This window comes from Haliotis rubra, unplaced genomic scaffold (genome assembly GCF_003918875.1).
Source record: "Haliotis rubra isolate DU_JTF1 unplaced genomic scaffold, ASM391887v1 Scf210, whole genome shotgun sequence".
NCBI classification, from domain to species: Eukaryota; Metazoa; Mollusca; class Gastropoda; order Lepetellida; family Haliotidae; genus Haliotis; species Haliotis rubra.
Window position 1 is genome coordinate 1,198,934 of NW_025766115.1, and position 20,623 is coordinate 1,219,556.

The 20,623-nt window shown below is 42.1% G+C and overlaps 1 protein-coding gene across 2 annotated transcripts; it reads right to left on the reverse strand.

The window, feature by feature from the left end:
• Nucleotides 1–6,775: 6,775 nt before the first annotated feature.
• LOC124276629 lies at nt 6,776–20,080 on the reverse strand. Of its 2 annotated transcripts, none has more exons than XM_046712286.1 (3): nt 20,025–20,080; nt 9,333–10,245; nt 6,776–7,852 (listed from the first exon to the last, which is right to left on the reverse strand). In XM_046712286.1, the coding sequence occupies exons 2-3, from the start codon at nt 9,809–9,811 to the stop codon at nt 7,426–7,428; spliced, it is 906 nt and encodes a 301-aa protein (XP_046568242.1). In that variant the 5' UTR covers nt 9,812–10,245; nt 20,025–20,080; the 3' UTR covers nt 6,776–7,425. The 2 variants fall into 2 exon arrangements, with proteins under 2 accessions (XP_046568242.1, XP_046568241.1); XM_046712285.1 differs by lacking the exon at nt 20,025–20,080 and adding an exon at nt 15,919–16,369.
• Nucleotides 20,081–20,623: the final 543 nt, after the last annotated feature.

A 20,623-nucleotide genomic window follows, 5' to 3' on the forward strand; every position in this document is an offset into this window, starting at 1 on the left:
AATCATTCCAAAACCTCTGTACATATTCACAAGAGATGAAACCATGAATAATATCTTCAGATTCTGTTTTGCAAAATGTACAAATATTTTTATCTACTAATTTCATTTTCATTAATTCTCGTTTGGTATATAAAATCTTATGAATAAACCTGAACTGGAGTTCCAATAGCTTAGTATCACGTGTACGCTTTCTATAGTTAAAAAAATAAAATAAAATATGAAAATATTACTCCATGGTAAAGGGATAATAAGGACCAGGTTCGAATCCCCACATGAGTACAATGTGTGAAGCCCATTTCTGTTGTCCCCCGCCGTGATGTTGTTGGATTGTCGCTAAAAGCGGCGTAAACCCATACTCACTCACTCGCTTGTATGTACCATTTTCTCCCTTGTGCTGTCATCAGATGAAGAAGCATGGTAAAAATGCAGACCATGAGGCGGAGAAGAAGGCTGAGAAGGAGAAGTGGGAGAAGAGCATCGGCTTGCTGACATACCTGGGTCAGAGCGCAGTGGAGACTCAGGGTAAGTCACAGCATAGGGAAAGATACCTGGCCAGTCTGTCAGAATCTCGTATGAGAACTAACGGCATGTAGTGCATACACAGTGGTTAATGTTTAAGGCCTCTTCCAAAACCACCCACCCAAACCCTTGTAAAGGCCTAAAAAAACAATGCTTATTATGTACCCATGCTATGAAACATTCCTGATTGTAAACCAAAAGTCACTGTGTTCTTTAATCTGATTGGTTGAAAAACGTGATCATGACATATAATATACATTGCTGGTTATGAAAAAACATATAAACAAAATTATAAGCGTACAATCGCAATTCAAAAGGGCAATATTGTGTACTTGGGTTTACTTCCCAAGAAACGGGGGCGGTGGGGTAGCCTAGTGGTTAAAGCGTTGGCTCGTCACGACGAGGACCCGGGTTCGAATCCCCACATGGGTACAATGTGTGAAGCCCATTTCTGGTGTCCCCCGCCGTGATGTTGCTGGAATGTTGCTAAAAGCGGCGTAAAACCAAAACTCAGTCAGTCAGTCAGTCCCAAGAAACGAAGCAGCCGGGATACCGAACCCAGTCAGAGCGGGTTGGTGTGCACTTAAGTGTAACGGCTGGTTCATTTGCAGATGCCCTCACGGCTCATTGTGTGTGTATATATAGAGATGTTGGGTTTTGTAAATACATGCTCATTTTTTGTGTATAACATTTTGCAATCAACAGACATCATAACATGTCATGTTTTCAAGTATCACACCTGCCTGTCTGTGTTATTACATAATGTGACAGAGACCGAACTCGGGCCATAAATCAATGCGTTTTGTTTATGGTGTATAGCCTGATTGGTGTTAAGTTCAAATTGCATGTTGTCAGTGATCGCAGTTGTGTATTGAATATTGTCATTAGCAGACAGGCAGGCAGACACACAGGTGTCAATAAAACAAGACATTGAGTTTTGTCTGTGACAACGACATATCTACAGTTAGAAATTCTGTCAACGCTAAATAATGACATTGCTTTTAAGTATCGAACTGAGAAAGTGACTCGGTAAGAAGAACGTGTGGTGAAATAGACAAATGAAATTATATAAACAGTTTATTTACTGTCATAACATATAAAAAAGCTCGCGCCTGTGAGATATCAACAAAACATTATGAAAATAGCTCACACCAAAGCCTTCACCGAGTATTCACCTGAAGTTGCGCGAACCTATTTCACTGCGCACGTGCTATGAGCGCAGCCCAGCTGTTGAAACCAGTTTTCTCCCGAAAAGTCGGGGGAAAATTAGTGAATCGTTTCAACTCCGATTTCGCGCGTTTTTTTTCATCGCGTTATTTTTCAACTTTATAAGTTGAATTTGCATTCTTGATGATTTGTTTCGGTAAGTCCATACCGAAAGGTATCAGAATCTGCAAAGTTGTGTTTTACGTTGCATGTGACCTTTAAGCTTTCCCATTTACCACAGACCTCGGGTAAAACATCAGTTTTTGTCAATTTGCCATAAAACATTCTACAACCTTTGGAAGCTACAAGAAGAGAATGTACGGCATCATTGATCACTAGATTTTGGTTTACGAATTTATGATGACTAACAGCATCTCTCCAGGACACTGGAAAAAAATTATCACCCTGTTATAGTCTAAGAATGTTCCCCTAACTGGATATATGTTCTTGAAATCATCAAACGACAATAGACCATTAGATTTACAGAGGTTCTCTATGTCTGTGATTCCATTTAATTATCAAACCAATCTTTTATAAATTTGGATGGATCCGAAAGCTGATGATTGAACCAGAGCGGTTCCGCAAGTATTTTGGAAATGTCATTCTGATCAGTTATAAAAAGTCCTCTATATCTCTTCCATGCTTGCAGGGCATCCTTCCAAAATGGATTGTCCACATTACAATATTGGTCTATATTAGCCCCAATACTCGCAATTTGTCCGATGGGAACATTACATGGGTTGTTATAACTTACATTCTTAAAACATCTCTTTATGGCGGAAATTTTTAATGCATCAATAAAGGACTTTATATCAATCATTCTAATTCCTCCATCCCCATAATCCTTTTTTAAATTTACTCTTTTTATCTTATCCGGTTTACCATTCCAAATAAATGAAAAAACCAGCTTCTCAATATCATCGATAAAACGTTTTGGAGGATTAGGGAGAGATGTAAAAATATGAACTAGAGTAGATACAGCCAAAGTTTTTATAACAGTAATCTTCCCAAGAATGGTTAAGTTCTTTTCCTCCAATTTCCAAGAATGTTTGAAATAGCTTTTAGTCTCTTCCTTGTGTTAATAACCCACAAATTACTCAAGGTAGCATTTAAGATTATCCCTAAGGCCTCAAAATTACCTGTATGCCAATCTAAACCATACTCACAGCATATTGTATCCTGGCTGTTTGCCATAGCTCCAATCCATAAAGCTTTTGTTTTGTCAATGTTAATTTTTAATCCCGACATCTTAAAAAATAAAGTGAGGGTGTCCATAGCAGCCTTTAGGCTGATTTCAGAGCCATCTAAGAGGAGCTGGGTGTCATCTGCATATTGGCCTAGCTTATATTCCTTGCCATTCAAAATAATACCCTTAATATCTACATTTGCATGGTGAGATAGGGTCCCCTGCCTGCAGCCTCTGTTTTGGAAAGAATCATGATACCCAAGATCTCTGCGACAAACAAAAACAGGTATGGTGAGATAGGGTCCCCGACAAGCATGCCCTGCAGCCTCACGGGTGTTGTTTGGAAAGAATTCGGATAGATGTCCATTTTGTATAATACAGGAGGTAGCATTTTTAGTGAGAATTGAGATCCATCTCATGATATATGGGCCAAATCCAAGTTTTTGTAACACCTTAAATGTTGACTTCTTGTTATTAGTTTAATGGTATGGTCTCTGGTTTCATTGGTGGGTCAAAGGTCGCGTAAGGTCACTCTGACGTGACCTGTAACGGGAAGTCCTCAGATCATCATGTTTATGGTGATAATTACAACATATTTTGTAACATAAAATGTCAGAGCATGATTACGGTTTCGGGAATGCCAAGACGAGAATATGTTTTAATACGAGAATGTACAATCAGGGTTAACGCCAGACGTAGGGCATGTTTATTCGTGATACTATATCTGATTCAGTCTGACAAGAATCAAACTGAATCCACTCCTAAAAGGTTATTTGTTAGAAACATATTGTGTTTATAAACTGAAGGCCGAAAAAAAGAGTGAGTGAGTATGGTTTTATACCGCTTTTAGCAATATTCCAGCAATATCACAACGGGGGACACCAGAAATGGGCTTCACACATTGTACCCATGTGGAGAATCGAACCTGGGTCATAGGCGTAACGAGCAAATGCTTTAACCAGGCTACCCCATCGCCCCTCCAAAAGAATGAACACCTAGCTCTTTTATGTAAATGAAAATTGAATGAACCGTTGGAAAATTTCTTTATCTATTTAACCATCACTCAATCTTGGAACACTTTGTAAAAGTAATGTTGGCTTTGGTGAATTTGTGTATTTAGTGGATACTGGGATAAAACATGAAGAGGCAACCGCATAACCCCGACCATGTTTGAAACGCAAATTTATTTTGAAAAGTGAAATTTATCAATATTCAAAAGTTGGATGTCCAAGGTACCTATCAGCAGTTGTGTATTATGTAATCGGTGTCTATTTAATATTAATTAGACGTTTTCAACTAAGTTATAAGTTTTAATAATAATACATGTAATTTCATATACTGCAAATAATATTAGATGATAAATAATATACACGTATAGTTATCACAGTTAAAACATAGGAACTTATATTAAAACACATTCTCTCATCTCACACATTCAGTGAAGGGGATAGTAAAGATAAGAATATATTAGTGATATTTATTTATGTTTATACCTTAGGCTTGAAAAGCTAGCATAAATACATTCAGCACACTTACATGCTATACAATATAATACCTCTTTAAATGTTAGTAAATAGATATACGTTTATTATATACATACTGCAAGGATTAAATGCAATATTACTTTAATTAAATGAATACTAACCTTAATGTCACACTGTGTCTGTCCAAGCTGTCTTTACATGGCAGAGAGTCAGTGCAGAATGAGTGAAATTGTGCATGGAGTTAGTGAGACCAATCAGCCGAGAAGCGTCATGGCTTGGGCAATTAGTGAGACAGGCCAAGCTCTAAAGCTTAAACCTTAAACTGCCTAGAAATAACATAGCTAAAAGGAGAGAATAATAATATGATTAAAATACTATATTTACACTAAAATACACCTGCCACATTCATATAACATGAGTACAGTTAATTTTGTATGACACAATATATAGATTATATGATATTTATTAACAAAGTCATAGCTCTATATGTGATGAAAACAGCTGAGAGGTATATTTTCTTTTGTCGCTTGGTATGGACTGAAGTCACTATTGCATGAACGACTTGTGTTTCCTAAGGTTAATGTTTTACATTTGTGTCAACTGTGTCAGGTTCCGGTGGTCCAGTATGTAACACGGTTATGTCCCTTTATCTGGTTGATCCATACCCGTGTTCCTGGTTTTCACCAACGTCTCAAACGTCTACTTCACGTATCACGTCCTCTCACGCAAATCCATGTACCGTTATCTATCTAAACTACATTTCAAAGGCGATTAAGTCAACTCACTCATTCAATTTTATTCGCTTCCGGAATTCACTTTTTAAAGGAGATCACATTTCTGTAGTCATGTCGCTTGTCCTCACCCTGGTACGGTTTAACATTAAATCAGTGCAAGAAGTGCCGTAAAATATCCACCGACAGATTCGAGCGGCTATAAAATAGAGAGACAGAGATCGAGAGTAGCAGTAGCAATGTGTATTGTTGTCCCCTCTCACACTCATACTCTCTCTCTCTTCTCTCTCTCACACACACACACACACACACACCAGCCATATAATTTGAGCGGTCTCTAAGCTGACGACAAAGTGGCGGTAAGCCAACTCACTCGCTAATTCATAGGATGAATGCCATTTAAGTAGAGGTGAAATGTAACATTGTTAAATTTGCGATTACTCTTTCTCAGTATTGGACAGATTCTAGTTCTTTTGTTAGATTGAGTCCCACTCTTTTGTGGAAACTTTATGTGCTGTCGATAAGGTGCCTGACTCTTGAAAGCGTTGGTTCGTATATGGCGCCCGTCTCTAATTCTCAAAACCACCGATCATACACCTTGGTTAACACGTGTTTAAATGGTTGTTTACTGTTTCTTAACCTGGACATGTATCGTTATTGGCGGCTAATTCTCTTCAGTTCATTCCTCTCTATGAGACGGCCTCTATGGTCTAGAGTCACTGGAAGACTGATCGGCTGATAGTCAATAAACGCCTTCCCTGAAACCGAGTGTGTTTCATAATCCTACTAAGAACATTGACTGTACCAGTACAATGCAGTCGGTACCAGTACAATGCAGTCGGTACCAGTACAATGCAGTCTGTACCAGCAGTCGGTACCAGTACAATGCAGTCGGTACCAGTACAATGCAGTCGGTACCAGTACAATGCAATCGGTACCAGTACAATGCAGTCGGTACCAGTACAATGCAATGCAGTCGGTACCAGTACAATGCAATCGGTACCAGTACAATGCAGTCGGTACCAGTACAATGCAGTCGGTACCAGTACAATGCAGTCGGTACCAGTACAATGCAATCGGTACCAGTACAATGCAATCGGTACCAGTACAATGCAGCCGGTACCAGCACAATGCAATCGGTACCAGTACAATGCAGTCGGTACCAGTACAATGCAGTCGGTACCAGTACAATGCAATCGGTACCAGTACAATGCAGTCGGTACCAGTACAATGCAGTCGGTACCAGTACAATGCAGTCGGGAAATCCTCATGAAACCCCCAGGGAGACCATGGGTCTGAAAAGACTCATACTGCTCAAATAAAGCCAGGGATTCGTGTCATGTCAGGGATCTTGTACAGGCAAACGTGTAAAGATGCTTCTGATTATCCTCTCCCTCTCTCTCTCTCTCTCACACACACACACACACACACACAGACAAACACATTCTTACCACGCGCGCGCACACACACACGTTATACTCGTTTGTACGCTGCCATACACACCTCCCTTAAGCATCCTTGTTTGGGGACCCATCTGTCATGACAATTAGACAGATACAACATGTGACTTGGGTAGTAGTGTGTTTAGATGTTACGATTTATTCCTTCGTGGTCTGCAAAATTATTAACCTCAGTGGAATCACATAGATACCGCCCATCCATGCGTCAAGGTCTGAGGGCACCACCATACGAGGTCACAGACTCGATTTAATACTCGGCCAATGAGATTGGCTGCAGCATTGCTCTGCTGCCCTAAATAACACTCAAGCAGACTCCCGCCACAAAGGTTCATTGCATTGCCATTTCTCACTCCCTCCTTTCCTTATTCACCCGTGACAAAGTTCAAAGAATAAACAAACTAATTTTCTTTTATTGATTATATTTTATCATAAATGTATTTGGTGTCTCCTGACTTTTGAGAACTTGTACATTACTCCAACCCGTGAGTTCGGGCACCTGTTATTGGAAAACTTCTTGAACTGTTCATTCTGGGAAGGTTCCCTCTTTGAAGATTTTACTGTTTTGCACTGTTCGGGATGAGAATGTGGTGACGACACAATGTTGGTATGGTTCCCCTGCGCTGCTGAACGACGGGATGCTTCTGTGAAGGAATGATGGGCAGCTTGGTTGTTCAATATTTCCTTCATGACTGATTTGCTGCACACTCTCGGCCTTTCCTTCACTGTGGTCATTTTGAATCTGGAAGTGGTGGGGGCTGATGCTGACCATGCACGAGGAATCACAGAGGCGGAGGAAGAAACCCGTCTTGATTTCACATCCGGGGCAGCGGGAGACATGGTTACTGGAGACTTCTCAACATCAAGATTTTCCTTACCTTTAGTATTAGAGTCTTCAATTTGACCCGGGTTTTTGGTGTCTCTGTACTTAAACTGGCACCGGAAGAGCGCAACGGGAACGCAGACGAGACCTTCCTCATAGTCTTGGGTGTCGTCTGCTCGTCTCTGTCGAGCACAAAACTGGTGCATGTCTGGAGATGCTGTGGAGATTGTCTGGGCGTGACGTCTGGGCCGTGTATTGACATGTACTCCTCCCACGTCAGGTACAGACGTTTGGATTGTTTCAGGTTTTGGGAGCAAGGGGCGGACTTGTTCCTCTTGGCAGACGATAGGTCGGTCGAGCGTCGTCTGCTGTTCACGAGGAGCGTCCGGAACTCGCTTATACTCGGTCCGTGCTCAGTCAGATCGTTCAGCAGGATGCTTCTGTTGCTGTGAACATAATGATAATAATGATGAAAATATGCATCAATGAAAAATATTGATAATACTGTAGATACTTATACTTTAGATTATTCAATGACTCGGCCAAATTGTAGTATTGTATAATAACAACCATATGGTACATACTGATATATTTTGTATTTCATTTTTATAATTTCTGTCAGCAAATTACAGAATGCCGCTTTCAACAATATTTTAATTAGTTTTGTCACTGCGTGTCAGCGTGTTTTGGGAGCCTGAAGTGAAGCAGGCCCGAGACGCTGACCATTCAGACGTTAACGTAAGTTCCTACGTGGTGCTAACAAACCGAAAATCGTAATCAGGACGAATCGTGATTCGAACCAACGATCATAGGTTTCTGGTACGCCAAGGGGACGCAACTCTGTTCCGCAGGTTGTCGCATATTAGGCTGTACACAACAGAACGCATGCATCACAATGACGTCATACACCAGATACAGTTACGTCACCAGACTTTATTCATCACACGTATGTCATCACGGAATGAACATAGTAAATACACGTACGTCATCACAATGTATGCATCAGATTTACACGTACGTCATCACAATGGATGCATCAGATTTACATGTACGTCATCACAATTTATGCATTAAATTTACACGTACGTCATCACAATGCATGCATTAGATTTACACGTACGTCATCACAATGTATGCATTAGATTTACACGTACGTCATCACAATGCATGCATTAGATTTACACGTACGTCATCACAATGCATGCATCAGATTTACACGTACGTCATCACAATGCATGCATTAGATTTACACGTACGTCATCTCACTGTATGCATTAGATTTACACGTACGTCATCACAATGCATGCATTAGATTTACACGTACGTCATCACAATGGATGCATTAGATTTATACGTACGTCATCACAATGCATGCATTAAATTTACACGTACGTCATCACAATGCATGCATTAGATTTTATGCATTACAATGATGCATTGTTTACACGTACGTCATCACAATGCATGCATTAGATTTACACGTACGTCATCACAATGCATGCATTAGATTTACACGTACGTCATCACAATGTATGCATTAGATTTACACGTACGTCATCACAATGCATGCATTAGATTTACAAGTACGTCATCACAATGCATGCATTAGATTTACACGTACGTCATCACAATGCATGCATTAGATTTACACGTACGTCATCACAATGCATGCATTAGATTTACACGTACGTCATCACAATGCATGCATTAGATTTACACGTACGTCATCACAATGCATGCATTAGATTTACACGTACGTCATCACAATGCATGCATTAGATTTACAAGTACGTCATCACAATGCGTGTATCAGATTTACACATCACAAGGTATACATATACACTATCACAGAATGCCCAGCCATAAGGTACATACCATGCATGTAGAACACGGTCCCGCTGTACAATCATTCAATAGCATACATACCTTGTGTCATCGGACGCCACACTTGCTACCTCGATGCCCAGGAGATGAGGGTCCATACCGGTGTGACCTGCATCCCCGACTGTGTGGTAATACCTATACCTCTGCATGTATTTGTCTATATTGTCAAAATGGGTGAACACGTATGAAATGCTTCCGTCACATTGTGACCCTCCCAACTTTTGACCGCTCAGACTGGCCTTCACCTTCTTCTGACCTCTTTCGCTTGGATCACATCGGACCCTATCGTAGACTTCCAGGAAGTTCTGAAGCCTCGGCTCTTCGCCTATACATGCTGGACTGTCCGACGCGGAAAGGAGGGTTTTGGTCGCAGCAGCGGTGGAGAAGCGACAACCGTAGCCGTAGATGTGCTCACAACCTCCGTCCTCGGCCATGCTGTCTGATTGTGACATCATACGTTTGTCACTCTCTGGCGTCAGGGTACCGAAACGAATAGCACAGACCTCATCAAATGACGTCATATTTTTGTGACGTCATTTGAGGCTAATGGCAGCAAAAGAAGGTCCATTGGAATTTTGCGCTTGACTCGTTCTGTAACTTGATCAAACAGATCGGTTTGGAACATACTCCAGAGTAGATCTATCGAACAGTTTTTGAAAATGTTTTCATAAACCAGCACACACAAAAAAGACACGTCTTTGAAGCTGCATAACCCGCTATGGGGGTCACGTCAGCACATCTAGTGATGTAAATTGTGTTGGCCTCAGCAAGTCATTAAGTAAATGACCTTTTCAGTTTCATTACGACGGTTGATGCAATGTTTCCATGACAACCAGGATAATAAGGAGTGTTGGTATTGATATGGCAGCCTCTGGTACGACGTCCAGGTCACCAGCAGAACGCCAGCGTCGACGTGCTACTCTGGGGTAATACGACCCTCCGATCAATGAAACATCTGTAAAGAGAGGCAACTCATTATTAACACTTTGCCACTGGTCATGCTATTACCCAATCAATATATGTAATCTAGTTCCAGGCATTGTTTCAGCAATAAAGTACGAATTCAGGAATTTACACATGACATCAGTTCATCAATGTTATTCATAAAAGCAAATTATCAAGCTGTTTCACGCCGCACTCGACAACTCTTTTTTGCAAATTTGGTAAAACATGGAGTCTGGGCCTGACAACCGAGTGGTTGATGTCATGACCATCGGTCTTCGCAGTTTGGATACAATGACATGTACCAACCAAGTCAACAAACCTGACCTTCCTATCCCATTTGTCGTTAATGAGAGCGGACCGCCTCCGTGGTGTAGTGGTTAGAGCGTCCGCCCGGAGAGCGAAAGGTCGCGGGTTCGATCCCCGACCGCGTCATACCAAAAGACGTTAAAATATGGTACTTGTTGGTCCCTGCCTGGCGCTCGGCATTAATGGGTACATCAAGGACTGGTCGGCTCGGAGTCAATATAATGTGTCTGAGTGGGGTATTCATGCTTCACTGCGGCATGGTATCTCAGTGGGCTAGCACTATAAAACCAGCTTACGTCTGGGCTAGTACAAGCAGCCGCACATACACATGCACACGCATGCACGTCGTCATATGAGCAAAATATTCTCAAGCACGACGTAAAACACAATTTCACTTCACCTCACCTTAATGAGAGCGACGCGCAAATGTTTCAGCGTGTTTCAAGCACGAAACCAGTTCTCTGCCAAACACCGTTATATAGAGGTGTATTCCAATATTCTTCCAAGAGTAAACCTACTGTCCAGCAATAAATATGAGAACCCGTTTATGACACGTCTACTGAGAGGACCGAGTGAATTACAACAGCCGGGTTACGTGTCATTAAACCGTATTACTCACCTCGCACTGATCGGCCCTCTCATATTCAAGTATTTGCGATCAAGGGGGGAATAAATTCAACCTCACAAGCACATATTACGACATTAACAGTCGGTCGATGGTAAATCTGATTATTACATTCCCGAGTCTGGTTTTGACCTCTAAAGATCCGAGACCGAGTTCCAAGGATTTGTCTGATATTCCTTACTAACGTGCCTTAAATGACATGATTCTGTTCAAAAGTCGTATCAATATTGTTTTGGAAAACCGATTCAATGCAATAATTTAAATTATACGCCCTGTAAATGGCCCTGTTTGTCCTGTTATCTGTGAAATCCAAGTAACCTTGACGAAGCCATCTCATAATTTAACATGAAGTAGGAAATTTGGGTGAGATTATATGTCTCTGAACAGGCCCAAATAAATCGCCTTTGTTGTGAATATAACTATTGTGACTACTTGTTGTGTATCTCGTTTTCACAAAACTGATAAGGAAAGGAAACCAAGTGTTAGGTTTCCGAAACTAACGTGATTATACATACTATGAATATCTTCATTGTATTTGAGGTCATTGGATCCCATAAACACATCTGTGTTGGCGAATGCAAAACGGCCGTAAGATGGCTTGTAGTGAGAGCCTATATACTAAACCCGACTGGGGCAAGTACCTTTCAAACTGGAGAATCTTGGCGTTAATAACAATTGGTTGTATGGCCGCTTGAAGATGTGTCAGCTATCAGTAGAAAGTTCGGGGTATCAATCTCACAATACACTTTATCCACCTGCACAAATCACTTCTTGGGAGATATGATTGAATAACAACTGGTTGTATGTCCGCTTAAAGATATGTTGGTTATCAGTAGAAAATTCGGGATATCAACCTCACCGTACACTCTATCCACCTGCACAAAACCACTTCTTGGGAGATATGATTCAATAACAACTGGTTGTATGTCCGCTTGAAGATATGTTAGGTATCATTGCAGTAGAATATCCGGGATATCAGTCTCCAATATACGGAAGGCATCAGTCACAAACACAGGTTGTTTTTGACCGATTATAGAGCTATGTTGGTTGTCACGCGACAATCCGTGACATCAATCCGAATCGTTTCGCGATGTCACACTCCCTTAGGACAACCTCTCACCATACATTCCGATGGGAAGAGACCAGTGCTGACTTGCTCGGCTTTAACTCGTCGTTTGTTTTGGCTGCAGGGTTGAGAAGCCATGCTAACATATCCTGATACAGATAATCCTGTATTTAGCAGTATCGTAATCTGTTCTAAATGGTGAGTATTACACGGATCTAATGGCGGCTTATCCGCTTACAGCAACCATTAGCTTCATAGTTGATGTTCTGGGTATATCGATATTAAGTGGTCAAACTGATAAATGCACACATACAGATGGAGTGAGTGAGTTAGTTTAGTTTTACGCCGCACTCAGCAATATTCCACCTATATGGCGGCGGTCTGTAAATAATCGAGTCTGGACCAGACAATCCAGTGATCAACAACATGAACATCGATCTGCGCAATTGGGGACCGATGACACGTGTCAACCAAGTCAGCGACCCTGACCACCCGATTCCGTTAGTCGCCTCTTACGACAAGCATGGGTTGCTGAAGATCAATATTCTAACCCGGACCTTCACGTGTTAGACTGATGGATGAATAATGAGAGAAAATGGCCTCACTTCATTTTTATTGAGCCGCGGGGCGTTTGTGGTTTAAATGTTCGTCGAAAACCATGGTTCGATTCCCAACATGGATACAATGTGTGCAGCCCGTTTCTGGTGTCCCCCGTTGTGATATTGCGGGAATATTGCTAAAAGTGGCGTAAAACTAAACTCACTGTTGTGCCGAGGAACTCGGATCTGGCACAACTAAGCCTTGGAGTGAGTGAGTTTCGCTCGCATCGCATATAACAATAATTCAGTAATAGCAGGACGTGTTAGGTTAATTTGGGAGTATTTGTCAAATAGATACATGTCACTGACGTTACCACTTATAACACCAAGAGTATAGTTTTGAGAAAACAACGAAAGAGTCAAAATCAAATCCTTTTTGTTAGCAACATTTCAACGTGCTGTTTTCTACTTACAGTTATTAAAACTCGTGCGTGAGTGAGTGAGTATGGTTTTACGCCGCTTTTAGCAATATTCCAGCAATTTCAAGGCGGGGGACACCAGAAATGGGCGCCACACATTGTACCCATGTGGGGAATCGAACGCAGGTCTTCAACGTGACGAGCGAACGCTTTAACCACTAGCCTACACCACCATCCCTGGTGTCAGGACGTTCACATTGTTAGGCGAAGGCGTTAGTATAGTGACATTACTAATGTCGTACCTGTATTACGAAAACCTTGTCTTTGTTTAACGTCAGTAAAACTCCAGATATTATTAACCATAAATTCTTCGTATAAGTATTAGGGGCGGTGGGGTAGCCTGGTGGTTAAAGCGTTCGCTCGTCACCCCCAAGACCCGGGTTCGATTCCCCACATGGGTACAATGTGTGAAGTCCATTTCTGGTGTCTCCCGCAGTGATATTGATGGAATATTGCTAAAAGCGGCGTAAAAACCAACTTACTCACTCACTCGTATAAGTATTTACTCTGAACTACATATATATGGATAATAACGCCATATTAGGTCACACAGACATAAGCAACACGCAATGTGTCATTATCTCTAATGTTACATCACGAACACTCGTTAATATTGTATTATAAACGCCAATGACTAGTTCTGCACAACATGTATGCACGTTAATGTCATAGGAAAATTATTACAACATGATTACATAATCGATATTGTGTTACGAAAATAACGCCATTCAAAATAATCAGTCGACTGTGGCTAAACTACAGCGAATGGGTGTTAGGGAAACACATAAACGGAACAGTTTGATTTGCAACAAAAGATATAACCAGATGTTTTATCTGTTAACACCAATTACCTTGCTGAGACATGCAAAATATATTGATCTATACCGATTGTAAGGTCACATGCAACGTAAAACACAACATTGCAGATTCTGATACCTTACAGGACCGCCTCCGTGGTGTAGTGGTTAGGGCGTCCGCCCGGAGAGGGGAAGGTCGTGGGTTCGATCCCCGACCGCGTCATACCAAAAGACGTTAAAATATGGTACTTGTTTGTCCCTACCTGGCGCTCGGCATTAATGGGTACAACAAGGACTGGTCGGCTCGGAGTCAGTATAATGTGTCTGAGTGGGGTATTCATGCTTCACTGCGGCATGGTATCTCAGTGGGCTAGCACTATAAAACCAGCTTACGTCTTGGCTAGTACAAGCAGCCGCACATACGCATACACACGCATGCACGTCGTCATATGAGCGAAATATTCTCAAGCACGACGTTAAACCCAATTTCACCTCACCTCACCTCACCTGATACTTTACAGTAACAAATGATCAAAAATGCAAATTCAACTTATAAAAAAACCCCGCGAAATCGATTTACTAAATTCACCCCAGCTGGGGTGGAAAATGGTTTCAACAGCTGTGCTGCGCTGCGCTGGACTGCGCTCAAGGCGCATGCGCAGTGAATAGGTTCGCGCAGCTTAGAAGCGGGATGCCCGAATTATAAAGTCGTGAGCAGGAGCAGTCTAATCTTGGTTGTGTACATAAAACAACAAACAGTAAATGATCTACTCGTTACATAAAAGAACCTTGTTAAGGATCTAGATCTACTCAGCTATGTGTCAACCAGTGAGCCGTTCGACATTTCAAGACGGAAAACCTTCGCTGGCGGTGAGTACTCGGAGTAAGCTTAATTTGACGTGAGCTATTTTTCTAACGTTTTGTTGATATTTCGCAGATGCAAGCTGGATTTTAATAATCTTTACAAGGCGGCGTAATTCGCTGTGCATACCTCCCTCGGTAGTGTCCGAAACCAATGATCGCGGGCTCGAGTCCCGGCACGACTTGATTATAATGTTGGATTTGTCAGCTTCATACCCGTGCGTGGTGCTTTCATCAAAACGTCTAAAAACTGCCTCACTTCGGGATTTTCTCCTACGTGAAGCCGTGGAATAGTCTAAAGCAGCGTAAAACCCATCTCACTCATTCTGGAATTTATCAAGATCTACACAGGCGTGAACCAGGGTTTACAGTTATTATATCCTAATAAATGATATTTCCTTTCAATAATATTTTGCAATATGTCCAACCAATAAGAGACACTGTATACAAGCAATTGAACTGTTCTCAATATCAACGCCAGGTATCGATAATACTCGGACATATGTTCATAAATAGGTTCCATTTGCTGATATAAATGGACACAGAATCTAAGCTTTATATCTACGTAAACTGACACCTTGTAATCACCACAAGTGCTCGATGAAAGCATACATTCTCCAGATACTTTAACGTGCCCGCTGTACGTGACTAACACTCTTGCGTGACATTGTCATAATCCTATCACCCAATCATCTCTGGCTAACACCATACAACAGTATTTCTCAGGCATTTACGATGTAATTTGATAAATGTTTAAATGATCAAGACGTGATTAAATAAGAAATGAATCAAACTTATCACAACGCTCGAAACGGATTTCGCTTTACCGGGAAGGAATGTTTACGATAGAGAGATATCTAAACTTTTCTTATTTTGAGTATAAACCGTCTATAAATAAGGACCGTCTTTAAGAAGATGAAAATATTCGGTTTTAGTATTCTGTATCAACATTTAAATTGTTTCAATAGTCTTGTTAAACAAAGAAGAAATTTAACATGACCAAAACTCACCTCCAGTAGGTATCAAGGAACGTTATTCAAAGAAATGGTAAAACACCCGTCTAAGAAACTCAAAAAACATCCATAGTCCCTGCTTCCTATCCAGTGTGGACTGATCAGATCCCGAAGCAGTTCTGCAGGTTTCCAGAACTGGTTTACTTGGGGTCACGTGGTGCGGCGTTAAACTGGGAATCCTCCCTCTATGACACCTACATCCGGGCTATCAGGCGTCAATCCCACTAGAGCTGTGAACGAGGTCACACCAGGTTCCGTAACTCACGCCATCTACAGACAAGTGCTAATTAATGTAAACAATTGATCAGTTGGTCTCTGAGTTTCTGTGGCGTGTTCCATTTGGCACTGATAATTATTTCTTCACATCGTCCTACAACGATAATCATCCGTGGAATAAGGTTAATAAGTTACAGTTGTTTTTTCACATGACTGAGAACTGTATTTGTGTTCTTGCACTGAAAACCCTCACAATATTTGTCTTTGCTTCACTTGCATTCACAAACTATTCCGCTGCAGTCTTAAGGGGGGAGTCTATTATGAATGAGCTGGGATAACAGCAAGCCAGTTACATCACGGCGCGTCAGCTTGAAGTGGGAGGAAAGTGAGTGAGTTTAGTTTTACGCCGCTTTTAGCAATATTCCAGCAAAATCGGGGGGACACCAGAAACGGGCTGGAAACTCGGCAGTGATACAGGCCTTGCCTGTGTACCACCTGATGAATACACGAGCACGGTTTTGGTGCTGACAACTTAGAAACATAATCGGCACGAAACAAGATTCCAATCCACGATCAGAGGATCCTGGCACGCCCAAGGGAGGTAACCCCGAACATGCGGCGAATTATGTCGCCATAGAACACTCGGCCACCTGGGTATGCTGTGAATGGTACTGCTCCTCTTCGATTTACAAATAGTGTTTCCTGAAAAGAAATCCTGAAAAAGGTTGGCGGTCGAAACAAAAAGGACACCTCTGAAACCTATTATCTTGAAGCTGAATAATCCAAATAGGAAATATGTTGACTCAGGTCTTGTTGGAACTTCCAAGGCGATTCTTTCCAAATCTTTCAATTTTTTATATTCTCATGATATTGAAATCTCTTGGCAGAAAACGTAGATGGCAAAATGGGATCGAATGATCAGAATATGGATAAGCCGTGCCGACTGTTGCTGTCACCCTAAGGGTGAATCACTGTTCACCGGTTTGCCTTGCCCAGACACAGGGTGACGTGATACAGCTTGAAGTTGGTTGACAGCTGCGTTGAACGAAATTCAACACACTCAAAGAAAAGCCCGAGCTTATTCAAAATAATCCTCTAAGAATAGCCGGTCTCAGACAAGATTGGCAGCTTAAAAGACTCCGTGTACAGCGTAGGGCTCATAGTCGTGTCCCCGCGAGGCCACACAGCGAGCGGACAAAACTCACTTCCTTTGTAGTTGACATCATACACAATCTTGTAACAGTAAATATATATCCGTGAAATCACATAGCACCCCAGCGGAGTCAGTCGACAATCCGGACTACTAAATCCTTTCTGTTTGACGCCGAATAAACCTACAGGGAATGAACGGCTTTAAAGGATAGGTAGAGCTTTGTTGTGATTTATTATCGTCAAATCTATCATAATATATTCACAACGTAATTCTCAGGCTTAACTCGGTTTTATCAACGATGTCTGCGTGGTACCATAATCTGGGGGTTGTACAGTGAGTGAGTTTAGTTTTACGCCGCTTTTAGCAATATTACAGCAATATCACGACGGGGGACACTAGAAATGGGTTTTACCCTTAGTACCCATGTGGGGAATCGAACCCGGGTCTTCGGCGTGACGATCGAACGCTTGAACCACTAGGCTACCCACCGCCCCGTGTGTTGTACAGAGGGACCATAACATCCAGTCGAGATTACCCATGCTGGAAGCCCCAGGGACGTCGTATAGGTGGTAGACGGTGCCGAAATCGTGATGAAGAGGGTCCGACTCAGCGAGGTTGTCCTAGAGGTACCCTTAGTCACAAGGGGGTGGTAAAATGAGGATTGGTTGTCACAATGCACTCATTTCCTTGAGGTGAGGGGAGAAAACTGATTATAGACGTACAGTCTTCACCCATGTCTAAACACAGACCTTAAACATAACATCTGCATATGTATGAAATGTTGATAGAAACAGGTAATTCCTTTTAAATTGAAAAGGCGCCCCAGTGACATGGGAGATGCAGAACATGAGGAAATCTAGACTTGCTTCATCTAGGGCTTAAGCATTGTGGAAAGAGCTGGGCGGTAGGGAAAATATTGTGGTTCAGGAACTGTGAGACAGATTAACCTGTGCCGAACGAGTAGGGAATAATGCACTCGACTATTAACAAGTCTACATTTTGTCCAATCGAAATCGTGTAGCGGAATCGAGGTCCGTCTCATGAAAAACATGACCGCCGTTGAGACTGCAGAGCATCTGTCCCGTCAGCTGAACGTCAACAAATGTTTCCCATTGTTTTCATGTATTTAATCAAAATGCTCAGATGATTTGGTTTACTTTGCGAGATAAGACCTGTTTCATCAAAATAAAGATGTTGATTGTCGATCAGATTGTCTTGCCTGGGCGCCGCATGTTTATTTGAAGCATATACAAGTAATATAAAGGTGGAATCGGACAGGTCAGTTGGAAGGACATGGAGGGGTTACAACTCATTACAGCCCTTAGTGGCTATTTCGAACTACGAAATTCGAAACTAGTTCGGCAATGGTGAAAACAGAACTTGATCAAATGTACAGATTCTGGTAATATGGTTGCATTGAGTCCCATCCGGGATTCGAACCTGTACCCTAAGAGTCAGGCACCCAATCGTCAGCACGTAAAGAAACAGAGCTTTTAAAGTCAGTTAACTCCCTTGCCTCAGAAAGACTTGACCTGACTCATTCGTCACCACTCGCCCCTTTCCGTAACCTGCAAGAAGATCGCTATTCGGCTTGTTCCGGAATAACACGAGTTGGTCACGAATGGACCTGACTCTGCGCCTGGCGTCGTATTTCGACAATCTGTATCAGTGCTCATGCCATCGACGGCTGGTTTGCTGCCCCGGACTCGGTGAAGAGGCTGATAAATAATGGGGTCTCGCTGATGGAGGTGACATTTACTTATTTGTAGAATGATAGAGATAGCATATCAGTGACTTCGGCGTGTTAAATACATATCGTCGTACCCTGATGGCGTGGGACGTTATTCACAATAGCAAGCACTGGATTGTACTGTCTAGACTCGATTACTTACTGACCGCCGTTACATAGCTGGAATACTGCTGGGTCACTATCCAGATGACTCGCGGCAATGTTTCGTCAAGCGACTGTTATTGCTATATCAGTATTGGAAGACGTAGTAGCCGTTCCGATACGACCGCTTGATGAGACGGACCCTAGACTGCCCAGCCTGGGCTGCGCACCCTGGACAGATACTGCTGTTTGGGTAGCCATTGACCACGCTGGTCGTCTATTTCACAAACTTGAGTGAAGACTTGGTTGAACAATAGCATAGGGCACCGTACAATGAGCAATGCCAAAAGATTGTTGAATCTTTGCGTTTAATACCCATGATGTATTGCTGACGTGAGCTGAAAGAGTATTCCATTACGATGTAGTCAGACCACGTGTTACTTAAGATCTTCAAGTCCTTGTGTACCGATCGATGACTATCTCTACATTTGAAGTCGTGTCGGACAATAATTCAACACCGTAAACTATCAACACAACGCATGCGCAATGTTATTTAGCCCTCGAATGCCGAGGATGAAAAGACCAGAGATGAAGTGTTCACATGTGCGTCTAAAGTGCACACTCCCTGATCCCCCTCCCTCCCTTCATCCATCTATATTAGGAGTGGCGGGATAGCCTAGTGCTAATATATATGACATTATCTTGTGACGCCGAAGGCCCGAGTTCTATTCATAACGTGGAAACAATGAGTAAAGCCTATTTCAGGAGGAACCCTTATCGCCTTGATATTGCTTGAATTTTGATAAAGCGGCTCAAAACCAATCTCGCTCTTATTTTGCATCATCATGTTGCATGTATTCTTTGGTATATTCCGAATAATTAATTAAATAAAACAAATCTCACCTTAACTGGGGTTTTTCCGTGTGTCACGACATTCCCGTAAGCCCGTGTTCGTAGACGACATCAGGGTATGTGGCTCACCCGAACATAACCCTGTTATAACACCCTCAACACAATCGATCGTTTACCCAGAGAAATCGATTTGCGTAATGATTGATTGCAGTCATTCGGACCACACCACACGGGCCTCAGACAACACGGGTCATCGAACTTTATAACAAACCGCGCTAATGCTGGCATCCAATATAGTAACTGGAGATCTGATTAATTCAGATTTACGTTGAGCAAAATGATGAATCGTCAACGACGTGAACGGTGCGGGTATTCCGTGACGTTCCAGCGCCGTTACTGGTAGCTGTGTTACGACTGGGAACGCTAAGACATGTACGTGTTGTAGACGGGGGTCTTTATGTAATAATCCAGGGTAGGTATTGGCTTATAGTCGACCCCCCTGCTGTGTGCATGACACTTACAAGGTCTTACAAACAACGCATATGGACCTGGAGCCAGGGACCCGTTCTATAAAGCTATCTATGTCGATGGTAACTCCATGCATTAACTTAGACTTACGACAATCGGGCCCTACTCCACAAAGCGATATT